At 41.7% G+C, this 20,977-nt stretch overlaps 1 protein-coding gene across 7 annotated transcripts in view; it reads left to right on the forward strand.

Annotated features, from left to right (window-relative positions):
- The window catches only part of LRCH2 (leucine rich repeats and calponin homology domain containing 2), a 197,033-nt gene that overhangs the window by 114,067 nt on the left and 61,989 nt on the right, over window positions 1-20,977 (forward strand). For all 7 annotated transcript variants that reach the window (XM_051827276.2, XM_051827277.2, XM_070066580.1 and 4 more), the window contains exons 4-6: window positions 1,498-1,624; window positions 11,486-11,591; window positions 11,676-11,812. In XM_051827276.2, coding sequence (XP_051683236.1) covers window positions 1,498-1,624; window positions 11,486-11,591; window positions 11,676-11,812 — 370 coding nt within the window. The remainder of the gene's footprint in view (window positions 1-1,497; window positions 1,625-11,485; window positions 11,592-11,675; window positions 11,813-20,977) is intronic.

Here is a 20,977-nt window from a genome sequence, read left to right on the forward strand (position 1 = left end):
CACTATCCTGAGGGCTACAACAGTTGGGGCTGTACCAGTCCAAAGCCAGGAGTCAGGAGTTTCTTCCAGGTCTCCCACATGGGAAGCAGAGGCCGAAGCACTTGGGCCATCTGCTGCTGCTTCCCCAGGCCCTTAGCAGGGAGCTGGATCAGAAGTGGAACAGCTAGTACACTAACCAGCACTGACATGGGATTCCACCATTGCACGCTGCAGCTTTAACTGCTATACTGCAATGCTTGCTCTGATAACCTGCTTTTTTAACTGTGAAGGATTTGTGACAGGCCCCTGTTATATTTGACTTTCCAGCAGTCCGGCTAGGATGTTTACTTGAGAGGCATTGGCTTTTTTTTTTTTTTTTTTTTTTTTGCTTTAGGGCTTTTGTGCCATGTGATTAAAGCCAAGCTAGTGTTTCTGGATGTCCTCTTCAGGGATAAGATAAAATGAAGGGTCTGAAGTCCTCCCTTTAATTACACTGGGCTTTTGTTGCTGTGAATGTTACACAAAGTCCTAGGTAAAGGTATTATAAATATCACTTTGAAAAAGAGGAAAAGTAATAGTTTATTGCTTATCAATGCTTGTTAGTATGTATTTTGATAATGGATCATTTGGGGCAGTCAGTGTGCTTTGGTGTATAAATTTGACCACCATAATAGTTTGAGGGCAAGGGTCACAGAGCCAGATTGCCTGTATTTGAATTCTGCCTCTCCCATTTTCTAGCATTTTAATCAGCTTATGTAATCTCTTTCCGACTTTCTTTTCATCTGTAAAATGGGGATCATAATACCCATTTTTCCAAACTAGGTGGTTGTGAGGGTTAGTCAGGTTAATTCATGTGTGGTGCTCCGAATATGGTGTGGCTTATAGTAAGCAATCAATAAATGCTGGTTGTAATATTTAAATGTATTCATAGTGATAGGAATGTTTTATCAACTTAGAGATGTTAATAAGCTGTTCTACCTTAAGCCATAATGAAAAGAAATGGATTATGGTTACAGCATGTTGTTTAAGGTGTAGTCCTGTTCTTTCATTAATTTAGACATAGTGAATGCCTTTCCCTAGTTGGTGGCATGGCATTATTGTCCATACTGAATTTTTACCAGGAAGCAAGGTTCTGAAATTCTCTGGCTCAAAAGAATCTTCATTTTGGGATTTTGAGAACTAGTGGTGTGTAGGACAGTATTACAGGTAACAGTCTTTCTTTGCAGTCAGACTTACATTTGAATCTCTGCTATGCTTGGGCAAGTCACTTAACCAGTTTAACCTTCATTTTCATATGTGTATAATGGAGATAATATTACCTATCCTTTGGGGTTAATTTGAAGACTAAATGAGATGGTACATGGAATTTAACACTGTGCTTGAAACAAACAAAGCATTCATTAAATGATAGTTATTACTTAATGAAAGCTTATTTATTTTCCAGGTGATTTATTCTTTTTCAATAAAACATGTCAGGCTTCAGAAATATATCTCATGGGAATTTCTTATTCTTTTCAGTCGAAATCTTTTATCAACATTGCCAAAATATCTATTTGATCTTCCCCTTAAAGTTTTGGTTGTCAGTAATAATAAACTGGTATCCATTCCAGAAGAAATTGGGAAGTTAAAAGATTTAATGGAATTGGTGAGTAAAATAGTTACATTATTTGTATACAATATGCATAATATATACATTTACATTTTAGAAGATTATACATTTCTTTTTGGAGTTTCAGTTTAATTTTTAAAAAAGGAATAAATTGGTCTAAGTCTAAGTTCACTGTAGTGAAATTTTGAGATATCATTATGTATCTTTCATTTTATTTCCCAACCGCACAAAAGGCCTGGTTGTTTCTTAGTCCTAGTGCAGTCAGAAGGCTTGTTTACAAGCCATCAGAAATACCTTTCAAATGAATAACCATTTGTTTATACATTTTGTGGACAGTAAAATTTCAGGGAAGAGATAATTAAAAAATTATATTTTAGAGGGCTACTATACAGCCCTAGAAGATAGTACATTGAATATAGTAGAATTAGCAAAATAATTGTTCCTCTACTGTATGCTCAAGTGATTTTATAACAGTTTTGGGACCAAGATAAATGGAAAGAGGCCATTATATGTAATTGGTTATAGAAATATAGAATGATTTGGGGATGGGCCTTTGGTGCAGCCATTAAGATGCTTCTTCAGAACTTAGCTCTTTCACTGGAGTACCTGGGTTTGAGTCCCAACTATGCTTGTGATTCCAGGTTCCTGCTAATGCACACCCTGGGAGGTAGTAGGTGGTGATGCGGATACTCCCTGCCACCCACAAAGGAGACCCAGGTTGAGTTCTGGGCTTCTAGCTTCATCCTGGCCCAAACCCAGCTGTTATAGGCATTTGGGGAGTGAACCAATGAATGGAAGATTTCTGTGTCTTTCTCCCTGTCTTTCCTTCTACCTTTCTTTTTTTATAGAAAGCTTTTATTTAAAAAATTTTGTAAATATAACTTTTGGATTATAGCAGTTCTTCCCCCGATACCCACTCTCCTACCTCCAAGCCATCCCACCTCTTATTCCCTCTCCCATCCCATTCCTCATTAAGATTCATTTTTTAAAAAAATTTTTTTAAAGATTTTATTTATTTTATTTGAGAGTTAAAGTTACAGACAGTGAGAGGGAGAGACAGGGAGAAAGGTCTTACTTCTGTTGGTTCACTCCCCAAATAGCAACAACGGCCGGAGCTGTGCTGATCCGAAGCCAGGAGCCAGGAGCTTCTTCCTCATCTCCCATGTGGGTGCAGGGGCCCAAGGACTTGGTAAAACTTCCACTGCTTTCCCAGGCCATAGCAGAGAGCTGGATTGGAAGTGGAGCAGCTGGGACTAGAACCGGCACCCATATGAGATGCTGGTGCCCCAGGCAGAGGATTAACGCACTGCGCCATGGCACCGGCCCCTAAGATTCATTTTTAATTATCTTTATAAACAGAAGATTAACTCTATACTAAGTAAAGATTTCAACAGTTTGCACCCACACAGACACACAAAGTTTGAAGTACTGTTTGAAGACTAGTTTTACTATTAATTCTCATGGTACAACCCATTAAGGACAGAGGTCCTACATGGGGAACAAGTGTACGGCGACTCCCATTGTTTATTTAACAATTGACACTCTTATTTATGATGTCAGTGATCACCCAAAGCTCTTGTCAAGAGCTGCCAAGGCTGTGGAAGCCTCTTGAGTTCACAAACTCTGACCTTATTTAGACAAGGCCATAATCAAAGTGGAAGTTCTCTCCTCCCTTCAGAGAAAGATACCTCCTTCTTTGATGACCCCTTTTTTTCCACTGGGATCTCACTCACAGAGATCTTTCATTTAGGTCATTTGTTGCCACAGTGTCTTGGCTTTTCATGCCTGAAATGCTCTCATGGGCTTTTTAGCCATATCCAAATGCCTTAAGGGCTGATTCTAAGGCCAGAGTGCTGTTCAGGGCATTTGTCATACTATAACTCTGCTGTGTGTCCTGCTTCCCATGTTGGATTGTTCTCTCCTTTTTAATTCTATCAATTCTTATTAGCAGACACTTAATCCTATCTTTATGATCAGATATGAATTTAAGCTGATCACTTCAACTAGTAAGATGGCATTGGTACCTGCCAACTTAGTGGGATTTGGAGTCCCATGGCAAGTTTTTTTTTTTTTTTTTGACAGGCAGAGTGGACAGTGAGAGAGAGAGAGACAGAGAGAAAGGTCTTCCTTTGCCGTTGGTTCACCCTCCAATGGCCGCTGCGGCCGGCACGCTGCGGCCGGCGCACCGCGCTGATCCGAAGGCAGGAGCCAGGATCCAGGTGCTTTTCCTGGTCTCCCATGGGGTGCAGGGCCCAAGCACCTGGGCCATCCTCCACTGCCTTCCCAGGCCACAGCAGAGAGCTGGCCTGGAAGAGGGGCAACCGGGACAGAATCCGGCGCCCCGACCGCGACTAGAACCTGGTGTGCCGGCACCGCTAGGTGGAGGATTAGCCTAGTGAGCCCTGGCGCCGGCCCCATGGCAAGTTTATAGCTTTACTCTTAGGGGTAAGTCCAAGGGAATGTGTGCTAAACTGTACATCTCCTCCCTCTCTTATTCTCACTCTTATTTTTAATTGGGATCAATTTTCAATTGGATTTGAACACCTAAGAATAATTCTGTGTTAAGTAAAGAGTTCAACCAATGGCATTAAGTAGAGAAAGAAAATACTAAAAAGAACAAAATAGTAAGCTGTTCCTGGATAGTCAGGACAAGGGCTGATCAAGTCATTGCTTCTCATAACATCACTTTCACTTCTACAGGTTTCCTTTTAGGTGCTCACTTAATTGTCACAGATCAGGGAGAACATATGATATTTGTCCCTATGGGATTAACATATTTCACTCACCATGATGTTTTCCAGATTCCTCCATTTTGTTGCAAATGACCATCTACCTTTCAAATGTAATGAAAATAAATTGTAAAACTGTAAATTGTATTTTACATTTTCTTTATGTAAGATTTTAAAAACTTAAATAATTTATTGTAATTACTTTGAACATAAAAATTTTGTGTATTTAATCGACATTGAACTCTGAAAAAGCATAATTGGAGGCCGGCGCCGTGGCTCACTTGGTTAATCGTCCACCTGCGGCACCGGCATCCCATATGGGCGCCAGTTCTAGTCCCGGCTGCTCCTCTTCCAGTCCAGCTCTCTGCTGTGGCCCAGGAGGGCAGTGGAGGATGGCCCAAATGCTTGGGCCCCTGCACCCACATGGGAGACCAGGAAGAAGCACCTGGCTCCTGGCTTCGGATCGGCACAGCGCTGGCCGTAGCAGCCATTTGTGGAGTGAACCAACGGAAGGAAGACTTTCTCTCTGTCTCTCTCTCTCACTGTCCATAACTCTACCTGTCAAATAAATTTAAAAAAAATCTTTAAAAAATAACATAATTGGATCATTAAAATATTGTTGAATTCTTTTCATATCTTAATGGTTAACTTCACTTCAGACAATGTATCATTCTGGTTATTTTTATTTTCTTTCTTATTTTGAGTAATGCTTTCCCAATAAACAGGTATTTTTAAAGGATTCATTATTTTTTAACAATTTTTATTTATTTTTATTTTATTTGGAAGTTAGGCTAAGAGAAGACATATCTTTTATCCACTGGTTCATTCCCCAAATGCCCACAACAGCCAGGGCTGGGCCAGGGTAAAGACATGTGCCCCAAACTGACTGGGTCTTCCACATGGGTGGCAAAGACCCAAGTACTTGAGACATCATCTACTCACTCCTAGGTTGTACATTAACAGGAAGCTGGATTGGAAGCCAAATCACTGAGACTTGAACCAGGTTCTCCTATATGGGATGTAAGCATCTCAAGCAGCATGCTAACTACTGTGCTGAATGCCTCCCCTCCACTCCTAGTATTTTAAAAGTATTCTGAAGTATAATTTTATTCTGTCTGGAGGGGTCAAAAGTTTTCTTGAGTAACTTATCCACAATTTTATAATGGGGAATTAATGTTAAAATAGCATATTATGAACAGAAATTTCATGAATACCTTTCATTTATTAAGGAAGACCTGCACATTTAATTAATAACACAAGAAAGCTTTCTTGAATTTTGCCTTATATTTTAGAACCTTAGAATTTTGAAATAATAAAATTCTGTCATTAGATACCCAGGAAATATTCTCTGGCCTTCAGTCTGCAATACAGTATTTTGTTACAGTACTTATCAGAGTAGATCAGTTTCCTATGCTTGGGTTTATTTCTTCTGGGAAATGCTACCTATCTACCAAATTCTTATGGATTTTTCTATAAGAAAATGTTCAGTATCAGACAACTTTGGAGAGAAGCAATGATATTTACTTTAAAGTGCATTTTCTCTGACTTTTACTGTTATTTATATAGTAGTGTGTTCTGTGTATACCAACTAATGTGATCCTGTGAAAACGTAAATCAAATCATGTCATTCCTCTGCTTTAAAGTATTTGGTTTTTGCCTGTATGTCTCAGAGCAAAGGCAAAAATTATATCTCTCCCTCATTCTCCCTTGCGTGCTTCCCTGTAGTTATACTTGATTCCTTGCTGTTCTTTATATATTTCAGTGATGTTCTGCGTAAGGGATTTTATATTTATTGTTCTGTCTGTCTAGAATATTCCTTATATATTGGCATGGCTTACTCTTTCAGCTCTGATAATACTTTTCAACTGACATGTCCATGATCTAAATTGTTAATATCCTTTTCTCTATTACTAACACAGTCATTTTCATTTACCCTGCTTTTTTTTTAAAAAAAAAAAGAACTTAACACTTTCTGGCATAATTTATAATCTATTCTCTTTGCCAGAATACAAACTCCATGAGGAGCTCTGGGTGCTATCCCTATCCCCTAGAATGTAGTGAGCAAATACTTGATATTCAGTAAATACTTGTTCAGTGAAGATGCCTTACATATTGTTTGAAAGATGTTATTGTTGTGGGTGAAAAGGCAGCAGAGAAAGATGACCTCAGTTCTTTATCTCATTTCCATGCCAACAAGGCAGAGAGAAAAGCAAAATTTATTTAAGTCAGAAAGCTCCTGCCAACAGAGATCAGGAAAGGGTGAGGGGACTAGAAAGGCAGACCCCCTGAACTGTGAGGGTCCCAGTCTTCTAAGCATACTTTCAGGAGAAAGAAAAAAAAAAAAGCAGCAGCTAACATCAGTTAGACAGCAGGATGAAATCCATCAAAAGGCCTGATTTGTAATCTTGCCTGTCCTATCTAGCTTACTGATGATAAGACATAAAACCATCAGAAGAGTGGGATCTGTTTCACAGTAAACTGAGAACTCAGAAGGGTACAATCACCACTTCCTTGCAATTCTCCAGATAAAACTGGAAACTCCCAAGGAGTGGGACAGGCATTTTTGTCTTGCTAAAGATAACTTTTTAGAGAAGCAAGCATTTTGCACTCTCTTTGGTGGACTCCCATTTTCCTCTTTACAACCATGGCCACCTAACTGCCTATTAGCCCATCTGATTGCCATAGTGTTAATGGATGCAATGGCCAAGAAAATATTCTCTCAGTTCTTTGTCTCACATGGAAGAAGAATTTCCAGGAGGACAAGGCAGAGAGAAAGCGTTTAAAAGTAAGATTTATTTAAGTCAGAAACCTCCTGGCAAAATGGCCAGGAAGTGGGCTCCAACAGAAGCAAAATCAGAAGGGGCTAGTGGTAGTGGAATTTTTTAGCACAATTTGGAGAAAAAAAAAAAAAAAACTTGACAATCAGGTAGACATTTAGTTAAAGGCAAGCACAAAACCCTTCAAAAGACCTGATTTGAAATCTTTTTACCCTATTTGGATTGCTCATGATAAAACAAAAGAGCCATCACAAGGGTGGCATACCTAATTTGTTTTACAATAAACTGAGAGCTCAGAAGGGTGGAGTCACGACTCCCTTCCTGTTCTCATGATAAGGCAAGAGATTCCTAAGGAAGTAGGGCAGGAACTTTTGGGGGAGAAGAAAGCATTTTACACACTCAATTTCTACCAGGAACACCCTGATTGCCATTTAACCCTTTGAGTCATCACAACAATAGGTAGAATACATTTTCCCAGTCATCTGTGGATTTAGTAGATTTTTCCCTGCATGGCTTCAATATTCTTCTGAGTCAACCCTCCTGTCTTCTTTTACTTTTTTTTTATCAAAGAAAACTTTTATTTAAGTTTTATAAACTTCATGCATTTCATAAATACAACTTTAAAAACAGTGATTCTTCCCACTGTACTATCTCTCCCACCCACGCTCCCACCCCTCTTCCTCCTCCTGATATCAGAAATGACCCCCTAAAATACAGCAAAATGTGGCCCCAGAAGCACCTTCTGGGATGTTACCAGAATTTGGGGTGCCATATGATATCACCATATGCTTATTAATAAATCCCCAATATTAATAAGCCTGAGAGGGTTCTTGTCTAATAGAGAATAATTCTAAATACTGGCATCAATAAACCAGGTAGCATGGTACATTTTAAGCTTTATTTAGTGCGAAAGATGCATAGGAGAGTGATAGCTTTATCTAAGAGAGAGGTAAATCTGGGTTCATAGGGAGCACCAGGAACCAGCCACATGGAGTAGCATCTAGGCCAGGAAGCCTAGGGGCTGGTGGCCCACGTTCCCAGGAGGTGCAGGGCTACAGCCAGCACCCTCCAGGCTAGAAGCCAGGCAAAGAAGAGAAGGACTGGACACACCTTGTCCCTGGCTTTTAACCCACTTCCGAAGGGGAGTGGTTAATTAACCTGATTGGCTGGTGTGCACTCAGGTGTGGCCATGTAGGGGCATGAGGTCACACAGGGGCGTGGTGAAGGCGTGGTCTTCCAGCTCATAAACCTAATTGATTTTAACCTGTATGCCTGCCTACTTCACTCCCTGTCTTATTTTTTACTAAGATCTATTTTTAATGAACTTTATACACAGAAGATTAAGTCTATACTAAGTAAAGAGTTCAACAAATTGTATGAAAAAAAAAAAAAAACTGTTCCTCAACAGTTGAGACAAGGGCTGTTTGAAGTCATTGGATCTCAAGGTAAATTTCACTATTTTTAAGCATTCTTATTCTTTTTTCTTTTTTTTGTTTTTTTTTTTTTTTTTTGAGAAACTTAATTAACTTTAAAGAAGAACCCCAAAATGATACATCTTTTGTGAACACTTAGAACTATAACTTATGAGACATAAGAATATCCTCCACTTAATACACAAAAATGAAGTAAATATTGCCTTTTTAAGGATTTATTTATTTTTGAAAGTCAGAGTTACACAGAGAGAGAAGGAGAGACAGAGAGAGAGGTCTTCCATCTGATGGTTCACTCCCCCATTTGGCTGCAATGGCCAGAGCTCTGCCTATCCAAAGCCAAGAGCCAGGAGCTTCTTTTGGGTCTCCCACATGGGTGCAGGGGCCCAAGCACTTCGGCCGTCTTCTTCTGCTTTCTCAGGCCGAAAAGAGAGCAGAGAGCTCGATTGGATGTAGAGTAGCTGATATTAGAACCGGTGCCCTTATGGGATGCCGGCACTGTAGGCAATGACTTTACCTGCTATGACACAGCGACAGCCCCACAAAGTAAATTTTTGAGAACAAGTTTTACTATTAACTCTCATAATACAACTCTTTGAGAACAGAGGTCCTGCATGGGAAGTTAGTGCACAGTGACTCCTGTTGTTAATTTAACAATTAACACTCTTATGTATGATGTCAGTGATCACCTGAGGCTCTTTACAGGAGCTGCCTAGGTGATGAAAGAGTTTTGAATCCACAAACTCCTTCAGTATTTAGACAAGGCCCTAAACAAAGTAAAAGTTCTCTCTTCCCTTCAGAGAAAAGTACATCCTTCTTTGATGACCACTTCTTTCCACTGGGGTCTCACCTATAGAGGCCCTTCATGTAGGATACTTTTTCCACAGTGTCTTGGCTTTCTATGCCTGAAATGCTCTCATGGGCTTTTCAGCCAGACCAGAGTGCCTTAAGGGCTGTCTGAGGTCAGAGTGCTACTTAAAGTGATTGTCATTCTGTGAGTCTGCTGTATAGACTGCTTCCCATGTTGAAGCGTTCACTCCTTTTTAATTCTATCTATTATTATTACCAAACACTTAATCCTATTTATGATACCTTTAATACTTAAAATGCTGTTTTTACCAGTCAGCTTAAGGGGATTTAGGGTTCCATAGCAAGTTTTTATACTGTACCCTTAGAAGTAAGCCCATAGAAATGTGTGCAGAACTATACAGCATTACAGTTACAGTTCTTTTAGTAAAACTGAATGCATGTGTCTCTCCTCTTCCTCCAAGATAATATAATTTTCATTGAAAGCTAGAAATTGGGACCTGTTGCAGAATATAAATTTCATTTTCATTGTGTCTGGAATGACTACTGTTTGAGAGTGTGTTGTAGATTTCTTTCCCCATTTTGTTTATGTGTTTCTAAGAAAGCTGAGGGAGAGGAAAGCACAGCTAACCTGTTTTCAATTTTCTTATAGACACTTTTTAATTTAGTTTTCTATTAGGATTTGTATTTTTTAAAAGATTTATTTATTTTTATATTTATTTGAGAGGCAGAGTTATATATAGAGATCTTCCATCTTCTGGTTCATTCCCCAAATGGCTGCAACAGCCAGTCAGGCCAAACCAAAGTTAGGAGCCAGGGACTGCATCCATTTCTCCCATATGGGTGGCGGGAACACAACCATCTGGGCCATCGTACATTGCCTCTCAGGCACTCTAGCAGGGAATGCAGAGTAGTTGGAACTCAACCCAGACACTTTGATATGGGATACAGGTGTCTCAAGCACAAGCTTAACCCATAACACCTGGTCCAAGGATTGAATTTTTTTTTTAAAGATTTATTTATTTATTTGAAAGGGAGAGAGGGGAGAGAGAAAGGTCTTTCAATCTGCTGGTTCACTCTCCAAATGGCCGCCACAGCTGGAACTGAGCCAATCTGAAGCCAGGTGCCAGGAGCTTCTTCTAGGTTTCCCATGTGGGTGCAGGGGCACAAGCATTTGGGCCATCTTCCACTGCTTTCCCAGGCCAGAAGCAGAGAGCTGGATCAGAAGTGGAGCAGCCAGGACTTGAACTGGCACTGATATGGGATGGCAATGGCACCACTGCAGGCAGAGGCTTAACCTGCTATGCCACAATGCTGGCCAACCTTTGCATTTTTAACTTAACCCTAAGAGATGCCTGAGGCAGATCCCTTAGAATGTCTGAGTTATAATGTGATCCAAAAATGTTTGAACTTGTAATAGCTCATATTTTGCATCTCTTTGGAGAAAGACATTGAATTAAATTGATCTAGACCATAGACTTTGGTACTTCAACTCACATCTCTAAATCCTTGACTCTCTTCATTTCTACCCAACTAAATATCTCAAAACAACTATTATGATTGACAGGTAATCACAGTAATTATTAATTGCTAGTCTTTTATTTTGTCTCTGTATGAAGAGCACCTTGAGTCATTATTTTTTTTTAAAGGTTTATCTACTTATTGGAAAGGCAGAGGTTCAGAGAGAGAGGAGAGACAGATCTTCCATCAGCTGGTTTCCTCCCCAAATGGCCACAACAATCTGGGCCCAAACCAGGAGCCCATAGCTTCCTGCGGGTTTCTCACATTGGTGGCAAGGGCCATCTTCTGCTGCCCTTGCAGGAAGTGGAGCAGCCAAGACTCAAAATGGCACCTATGTGGAATGCTGGTGCTGTAGGTTGTGGCTTAACCCACTGCACCACAGCGCCATCCCTTTATCATCTTTACTTGGTGTTTGGTTGAGATTTTTCAGATGTTATCTTATGTAGTTACTAAGCTATAATCACAAATTTTTACACAAAAATATGTCAGTTGTATTATATTGACTTCATGATAGAATACAAACAAATTTGTCAGGTAATCCATCTTTAGAGAAATGATATTGGAGGCAACTATTGCTAGCTATCAATCCTGTATAGTTAGTTTTTTATAATTGTATTTTCTTGTTTTCCTTAGGATATTAGCTGCAATGAGATTCAGGTCCTTCCCCAACAAATGGGGAAATTACATTCTCTTAGAGAGCTAAATATAAGAAGAAATAATCTTCATGTTTTGCCTGATGGTAAGATGTTCACTATTTTTACCTAAACGAATAAGAAAATAAATATGTAAAATTTAACTTAATAATTTTTCTATTTCTGAACAGAATTAGGTGATCTTCCTTTAGTCAAGTTGGATTTCTCTTGTAATAAAGTGACTGAAATTCCAGTTTGTTACCGGAAGCTACATCATTTACAAGTAATAATTTTGGACAACAATCCCTTGCAAGTACCACCAGCACAGGTTTGTAATACAAATATGATACCTGTTTATTTTCATTTGTTCATAATTGTATTTGTTTTTTTTTAACTTTTATTTAATGAATATAAATTTCCAAAGTACAGCTTATGGATTACAATGGCTTGCCCCCCATAACGTCCCTCCCCCCCCCGCAACCCTCCCCTTTCCCACTCCCTCTCCCCTTCCATTCACATCAAGATTCATTTTCGATTCTCTTTATATACAGAAGATCAGTTTAGCATACATTAAGTAAAGATTTCAACAGTTTGCTCCCACACAGAAACCTAAAGTGAAAAATACTGTTTGAGTACTAGTTATAGCATTAAATCTCAATGTACAGCACACTAAGGACAAAGATCCTACATGAGGAGTAAGTGCACAGTGACTCCTGTTTTTGACTTAACAAATTGACACTCTTGTTTATGGCATCAGTAATTACCCTAGGCTCTTGTCATGAGCTGCCAAGGCTATGGAAGCCTTTTGAGTTCACCGACTCTTATCATATTTAGACAAGGCCATGGTCAAAGTGGAAGTTCTCTCCTCCCTTCAGAGAAAGGTACCTCCTTCTTTGATGACCCATTCTTTCCACTGGGATCTCACTCGCGGAGATCTTTCATTTAGTTTTTTTTTTCCCCCCCCCCAGAGTGTCTTGGCTTTTCATGCCTGAAATACTCTCATGGGCTTTTCAGCCAGATCCACTTGCCTTGAGGGCTGATTCTGAGGCCAGAGTGCTGTTTAGGACATCTGTCATTCTTTGGGTCTGCTGTGTTTCTCACTTCCCATGTTGGATCATTCTCTCCCTTTTTGATTCTATCAGCTAGTATTTGTAGACACTATTCTTGTTTATGTGATCCCTTTGGTTCTTAGTCCTATCATTACGATCAATTGTGAACAGAAATTGATCATTGGGACTAGTGAGATGGCATTGGTACATGCCACCTTGATGGGATTGAATTCGAATCCCCTGGTATGTTTCTAACTCCACCGTTTGAGGTAAGTCAGCTTGAGCATGTCCCGAATTGCACATCTCTTCCCTCTCTTATTCCCACTCTTATATTTAACAGCGATCACTTTTCAGTTAAGTTTCAGCACTTAAGAAGAATTGTGTATTGATTACGGTATTCAACCAAAGGTATTAAGTAGAACAAACAAAAAAAAATACTAAGAGGGTAACATATTAAGTTGCTCATCAACAGTCAGGGTGACGGCTGATCAAATCACCGTTTCTCATAGTGTTCATTTCACTTGAACAGGTTTCCTTTTTGGTGCTCAATTAGTTGTCACCTATCAGGGAGAACAAATGGTATTTGTCCCTTTGGGATTGGCTTAATTCACTCAGCATAATGTTTTCCAAATTCCTAACAGGGATCACTTTTCAGTTAAAATTTAAACACCTAAGAATAATTGTGTGTTAATTACAGAATTCAGCCAATGGTACTAGAACAAATAAAAATACTAAAATGGATAAAGTATTACATTGTACATCAACTGTCAGGACAAGAGCTGATCAAGTCACTGTTTCTCATAGTGTCCATTTCACTTCAACAAGTTTCTCTTTTGGTGCTCAGTGTATTTGTTATTTTTAAAATGAATTTGTTAATGCATTACATTCTCAGGGTCACAGCAAATGCATGATAATAACAGCAATACAATTCTCATGCTAATGTGTTATCAATACAAAGAGAACAGATTCCATGTAGTTCACTGATACAATTCTAAGAATATAGTGATATTTCTCTTCCTCCCTGTGTCCCTCACTTTTTCTTTCTTTCTTAAGTTTTGAAATAACATATTTTTAATTTACGTTATAGTCAGAGGCTTAATGCTGCACTAAATAAAGAGTTCAACAAGGAAAAAGTGAAATGACCACAATTCAGCAGGAATGTAGGCAAGGCCTAAACAGTAATCAAACTTAAAGATGTCAATTTCATTCATATACAGTAAATTTTAAAATAATTACAGATCACTAAAACTATAGTAGTATATCACTCTTTTTTTGGGGGGGGGGGGACAGGCAGCAGAGTGGACAGTGAGAGAGAGAGACAGAGACAGGTCTTCCTTTGCCATTGGTTCACCTTCCAATGGCCGCTGCGGCCGGTGTGCTGCGGCCAGCGCACCATGCTGATCCAATGGCAGGAGCCAGGTGCTTCTCCTGGTCTCCCATGCGGGTACAGGACCCAAGCACTTGGGCCATCCTCCACTGCACTCCCGGGCCACAGCAGAGAGCTGGTCTGGAAGAGGGGCAACCGGGACAGAATCTGGTGCCCTGACCAGGACTAGAACCCGGTGTGCCGGCACCTCAAGGCGGAGGATTAGCCTATTGAGCCACGGGGCCGGCCAGTATATCACTCTTAACCATTTGTTTGACAAAGATATAAACAAACTGTTACCTGTTGTGGAGGGGAGGGCAGTTGCAGGAGCAAGTTTCGTCTTTCTTTTCCTTAGCTCAGTATAGAAATCAAAAGCTGGGAAACAATTTGCAAAGAAGCATAAACTTTTATTTGATTGGCAAGTGACAGAAAAGTGTCTGGTTCAAGAGGAGACCAGGCAAAGTGCCTGAACAGGACACTGGCTTTCAGGAAGTGCCTAGGGTTTTTAAGGCATTACTGTTTGTTCATTGGGGCATTCTATGGGGATACCCATTGGATGGAGGGTTTTACATACTGTATGTTGATTGGCTTGGGGCTCATGGAGATGGGGGGGGTCTCTTGGAGATAGTGGGGGGTGTCTCTTGGAGACAGATCAATTTTCCCTAGAGGCTCAGCCCCCTCCTCTGCTAGCTCTAGGTGAAAGATTGCAACTACCTTAAAGGCGTGAATTAAAACCGTAAGGTCACATATGCAGCACAAGAAGCTATAGTGGAGGGCATGTCAGCTGGTCTGTAAACAAGCTTTCCAGCCACAGTTGGCAGCCTGCTTGTGAAGGACATTCTACCTATGTCTGGGGGGCTCACAGACCCCCAGCCCCACTGAACGGCCTCACAAAGTTTGACAGTACTATATCTATTATTGATAAATCAAAAACCACCAAAATCGGGAGAGAATTAATTGTTAAGGTACTCTTTGTAAGGAAAAGAGTGCAGAATAGAGAGGAGGCAGGGTACAAATTTACGACCAGACTGAATTTATTCAGAGAAAATAAATCCACAGGGGTGGGTAACCAACCATTGGCTTGCACATTGAGGGCATGAATACCAGGAGGCCCACACTCCACCAGGCTGGGCTTTTTTATCTTAGGAGGGTTAGGGGTGGGGAAGGGGGTAAGGGGCAGCAGGCAAAGTTGAATTCTTCCATAATGGTCTTTCAAGTGGCTGCCAGGCCTCTGAACCTGGGGAAGAATGTAGGATGGGGGCGGGGGTGTAAAGACAGTTGGGCATGAGACCAAGTTGAGATTCAGGGACAAGGAATACTTTCCGATTTTTATCTATCTTTGGGCAATGAGAAAGAATGGCTGAGGCTTATGTCTTTGTTTCATCACTCCTGTTTAAAGGAATTTTTCAGAGAAGTGGCTTTTTGACTTTGGTAGGAATTACAGCTTAGGCGGTAGCATAACATTTGGAAAATTCAGATACCAACTGCTTGTTATAGAACACCTCCAGAACTGGTTGGAAGAATTGCTGCAGAACCCCCACAAACTTGCCCCACTGTTTTGAATCACAGAAAGCCAATCACTAACACCAGAGTGGTGAAAGAAAATAGTTTATTGTGAATTACAGAGCAAGAACTCTGCTCTTCTTTAATTCATGGGCTCCCTGAGGGGTTAGGCCTAAAGATTCTTATCAATTTAAGTTGAGGTAGAGAGGGACATGTTCAGCTCTGGTCCAAGCTCCTGGTTGGTCTATAGTGCTTGTGATCCTCCTTTGATTCATCATCAATACCAGGTTTTCATAGGAAGTTTTAATGATGCCAAAGTGGGCTCCAGTTAATCTGGGACCTACTTGCGGGTGGTGGTTACTTTCCCCTCAGAGCCTGAAGTTCCCAGGACAAGACAGAACATCAAGATGTTATCTTTCTGAGAAATAAATGACCTCATGAGGATGGTGATCAGGGTTGCTCAGGGATGGCTGCACCACTCCCTCAATTCAGTGAGCTAATTTTAGTAAGAGGTTGATTTGTAATCTTAAATGCAGGGCAAGGAAAGTTTAAGCTAAGGGAGGGAGACTGAGAGATCTGGGAGACAAGGACCTGAGTTTAGCTAGCATTTGCCTGCGAAGCATGTATAGGGGCTTTGTTTCATGCTTGTGAGCTGGTAATTCTGGTTGTCAATGTTACTTTGTTGTCAATGTTATAGTCTGAAGTCCCTGTACCTATCTACTACTCGGGTATGTATCTACTTGGAATTTGTTGTGGGATTGGTTGGAGCAAATTATTGGCACTGCAAGATGAAATTCTAGCAGAAAGAACAAGATACAAGTGGAAGGCCGGCGCCACGGCTCAACAGGCTAATCCTCCACCTAGCGGCGCCGGCACACCGGGTTCTAGTCCCGGTCGGGGCGCCGGATTCTGTCCCGGTTGCCCCTCTTCCAGGCCAGCTCTCTGCTGTGGCCCGGGAGTGCAGTGGAGGATGGCCCAAGTACTTGGGCCCTGCACCCCATGGGAGACCAGGAGAAGCACCTGGCTCCTGCCTTTGGATTACATGTGACTGGTGACTGCCATATTGGGCATCACTGTTACAGAATGAGTTAAATTTCCTGCTTTTTGCTCCACATCACCCTGGTGATGCCAGTCTTCTGAGAGGAGAAAGGCAGTTTTATTACTGGCTGGTATAGGGCTTAAATCTGCCTCCCTGACTGGGAGCTTGCGGGAAACTCTGTGCAGAAATGGTGGTGAGGTATGTTCTGAATGGAGGGACTGAGATCAGTCAGGCCAGCACAGTTAACGATGTTTAGTCATTTTCCTGAAAAAGCAGGATATTAGCACAAGTTTACAGTTTACATCCTCTTCCTGCCCTTGGCTCCACAGCCACGTGAGTATGCTTCATTTGCCTCGGCAGAAGCCTGGAATCTCCTCTAGGGAGTAGGCTGATTGTTCCATGCTCTCCCTCAGCTCGGAGGATTAGCCTATTGAGCCGCGGCGTTTCTTTTTTTTTTTTTTTTTTTTTTTTTTTTTTTTTTTGACAGGCAGAGTGGACAGTGAGAGAGAGAGAGAGAGAGAGAGAGAGAGAGAGAGAGGTCTTCCTTTGCCGTTGGTTCACCCTCCAATGGCCGTCGCGCTGTGGCCGGCGCACTGCGCTGATCCGATGGCAGGAGCCAGGAGCCAGGTGCTTTTCCTGGTCTCCCATGGGGTGCAGGGCCCAAGCACCTGGGCCATCCTCCACTGCACTCCCTGGCCACAGCAGAGGGCTGGCCTGGAAGAGGGGCAACCGGGACAGAATCCGGCGCCCCGACCGGGACTAGAACCCGGTGTGCCGGCGCTGCTAGGCGTTTCTTTTTTTTTTTTTTTTTTTTTTTCTCCCTCAGCTCGGTAGCCTGATGACTAACCTCATGTCTCGGCAGAACACTGCAGTTTACTCTTTAGGGAATCGCTTTCTGTTTGTCCTTTCTGTGGTAATGGAAACGTTCTGTATCTGCACTGCCCATCATGGTAATCACAGTGGTTATTGAGTACTTGAGAGTGTATAGCATGGCAGAAAAATGGATTTTTTTAGTTTTATTTTGATTTCGTTAATTCAAATTTAGTCACCTGTGGCTTGTAACTACCATATTAGACATTGTTGGTACAGAGATATTAAACTAGTCAGTGGCTTCAGGCAGAGCTCTGGGCAGGGTGGGACCCAATACTGAAAACGGTAAATGCAGATGAACTGAATGGGAGGACCCTCCAATATACTTCTGCTTGGCTTCCAAATGTTTGTAGCCTGTCTTAAATATCTTAGACTGGATTGATGGATTTCTTCCTTGGTAAACAGATTGAATCAGGAGAAAAGATCTGTCTAGGGGCTGGCGCTGATGGTATAGCGGGTAAAGCCACCGCCTGCAGTGCCAGTATCCCATATGGGCGCCAATTCATGTCCCAGCTGCTCTACTTCCAGTCCAGCTCTCTGCTATGCTGGGAAAGCAGTAAAAGATGGCCCAAGTCCTTGGGCCCCTGCACCCACGTGGAAGACCCAGAAGCTCCTGGCTCCTGGCTTCGGATCATCAGCACAGCTCCAGCCATTGCTGTCAACTGGGGAGTGAACCAGCGGATGGAAGTCTCCCCCACCCCCCGCCTCTCCTTCTCTTTGACTCTCCTCTCTCTTTGTAACTCTGCTTTTCAAATAAATAAAGAATTCTTTAGAATATATCTATCTAGGCCAGCGCCGCGGCTCACTAGGCTAATCCTCCGCCTAGCGGCGCCGGCACACCGGGTTCTAGTCCCAGTCGGGGCGCCGGATTCTGTCCCGTTTGCCCCTCTTCCAGGCCAGCCCTCTGCTGTGGCCAGGGAGTGCAGTGGAGGATGGCCCAGGTGCTTGGGCCCTGCACCCCATGGGAGACCAGGAAAAGCACCTGGCTCCTGGCTCCTGCCATCGGATCAGCGCGGTGCGCCGGCAGCAGCGCGCCAGCCGCGGTGGCCATTGGAGGGTGAACCAATGGCAAAGGAAGACCTTTCTCTCTCTCTCTCACTGTCCACTCTGCCTGTCAAAAATAATAAAAAAAGAATATATCTATCTATATACTGATCTTTCATGATCACCTAACAAAATGCTTCGTCCCTGTCTGATCACCAGATAAATGGAAATTCACCATCAGCAAGTTTCCCCCATGTACACTGAACTTCCAGTTATCTTTTTCTTGTTTTGCTTTTGAAAACAAATAGCCAGAGTCACGAGACATTGCAGGAATAATGTCTAACGTGAAACAGAGAGAAAAATAGTTCCACTGAAATGGAAACAGGCACACTGATTTTATTGCATGTCACTATCTAGAAATATGAGTATACTTCACAAAGTTCATGGAAAATGGAATTAAAATAATTTTATTGTAAATTTTTAAGGATTTATTTATTTGAAAGGCAGAGTAACAGAGAGAGGGAAAGACTGAAAGAGAGAGGGAGAATCTTCCATCTGCTGTTTACTCCCCAAATGGCCACAACTGCAAAGTCTGAGCCAAGCTGAAGCCAGAAGCCAGGAACTTCATCTGGGTCTCCCACATGGGTGGCAGGGACCCCAGTATTTGGGCCATCTTCTGCTATCTTCCCAAGTGCATTAGCAGGAAGCCGGATTGGAAGATGAGCAGCAGGTAAGATGTGAAGTAGCACTTAGATATGGGATGCAGATATCTGAAGTAGTGACTTAACCTGCTGCACCAGTCCCAATATGCACTCATAGTTATTTCACACTATGTATTTTCCATGGCTTTTGAAAGTCCCTTTATAAAGATTTCAAAAAATTTCAAACTAAAATAAGCTCATCTTTTAATTCCATTTTTCCCATGAAATTTTTGAAGTTCCCTGTGTTTGTAAACTGTATATCTGATAAGAGCTTAATGTCCCAAATATGTAAGAAACTCATGCAACTCAACAGCAAAGAAACAAGTAACTCCATTTAGAAAATGGGCAAAGGCCCTAAATAGACATTATTTCAAAGAAGATACACAAATGGCCAGCAGCTATATGAAAAGATGCTCAACTTCACTAATCACCAGGGAAATGCAAATTAAAACCACAGTAAGGTATTATTCAAACCTGTTAGGATGGTTATTATCTCAAACGATAATAAATGTTGGCCCGGATGTGGAGAAAAGGTAATATTTGTACAGCATTTGTGGGAATGTGAAATGGTATAGCCAGTGCAGCAAACAGTATGCAGCTTCCTCAAAAAATTAAAATAGAATTGCCATATGGTCCAACAATCCCACTTCTGGGCATATATCTAAGAGAGAACAAACCAAAGTATTTTTCCTATTCTGACTCTCAGTACAGAACACTTCTGGTTATCACAATATGTGAATTTTGGGGCCGGTGCCATGGCGCAGGAGGTTAATCCTCTGCCTGAGGTGCCGGCATCCTGTATGGACACCTGTTCTAGTCCCGGCTGCTCCTCTTCCAATCTAGCTTTCTCCTGGCTCCTGGCTTCGGATTGGCGCAGTTCTGGCCGTTGCAGCCATTTGGGGAATGAACCAACGGGAGGAAGACCTTTCTCTCTGTCTCTCCCTCTCACTGTCTGTATCTCTACCTCTCAAATAAATAAATAAAATCTTTAAAAATGAAATAAAATGTGAATTTCCTCATAGTGTTAAGTGATTCGTCAGTAGCTGCTGACTGGATGTTCTGTAATTCAATTCAGTTCTGATACCACCAACCTGGAGATTGTATCAAATCTCAGTTTTAGGACTCAGTCCCACAAGATTACCCATGATTAACTATAAATCCAGGTTTCTATAACCTCCTCCTTGGGTTCAGTTACTTTGCCAGAGCAGCTAGAACTCTGGAAACTCTTAACTTACTATTGCCAATTTATTACAAAAATTGTTTCTAAGGACACAAATGAATAGCCAGATTGAAGAGATATATAAGGCAATGTATGTAAGGGGGAATATGAAGATTCCATGTTCTTCCTGGGCTCACCATGATCCTCCAGACATTATCACTATTTGCTGACCTGCAGTATGTTCAGCAATCTGGGAAGTTCTCTGAACCCTGTCTTTTGGGTGTTTTTGTTTTTGTTTTTGTTTTTATGGAGGCTTCATTGCATAGGCATGAATTGTTAAATCATTGCCCATTTGTGATCAATTTAGTCTATTCAAGCTATTCTCCCCTCCCTTGAGTTTTTTTTTTTTAAGATTTATTTTTTATTTATTTGAAAGACAGAGTCACAGAGAGAGGTAGAGACAGAGAGAAAGGTCTTCCATCCACTGATTCACTCCCCAGATGGCCACAATGGCCAGAGCTGCGCCGATCCGAAACCAGGAGCCAGGAGCTTCTTCCAGGTCTCCCACATGGATGCAGGGGCCCAAGGACTTGGCCATCTTCTACTGTTTTCCCAGGCCATGGCAGAGAGCTGGATTGGAAGTGGAGCAGCCAGGACTAGAATTGGGACTTATAGGGATGCCGGTGCTTCAGGCCAGGGTGTTAACCCACTGCGCCACAGTGCCGCCCCCCGACCCCCGAGTTTTAATCCTCTTGGTTGATTACCCTGGCCAACAGTCCCCAATCCTGAGGCTGTCCAGGAGCTGCAGTTCTCCAGTCATCT

This window comes from Oryctolagus cuniculus, chromosome X (genome assembly GCF_964237555.1).
Source record: "Oryctolagus cuniculus chromosome X, mOryCun1.1, whole genome shotgun sequence".
NCBI lineage: Eukaryota > Metazoa > Chordata > Mammalia > Lagomorpha > Leporidae > Oryctolagus > Oryctolagus cuniculus.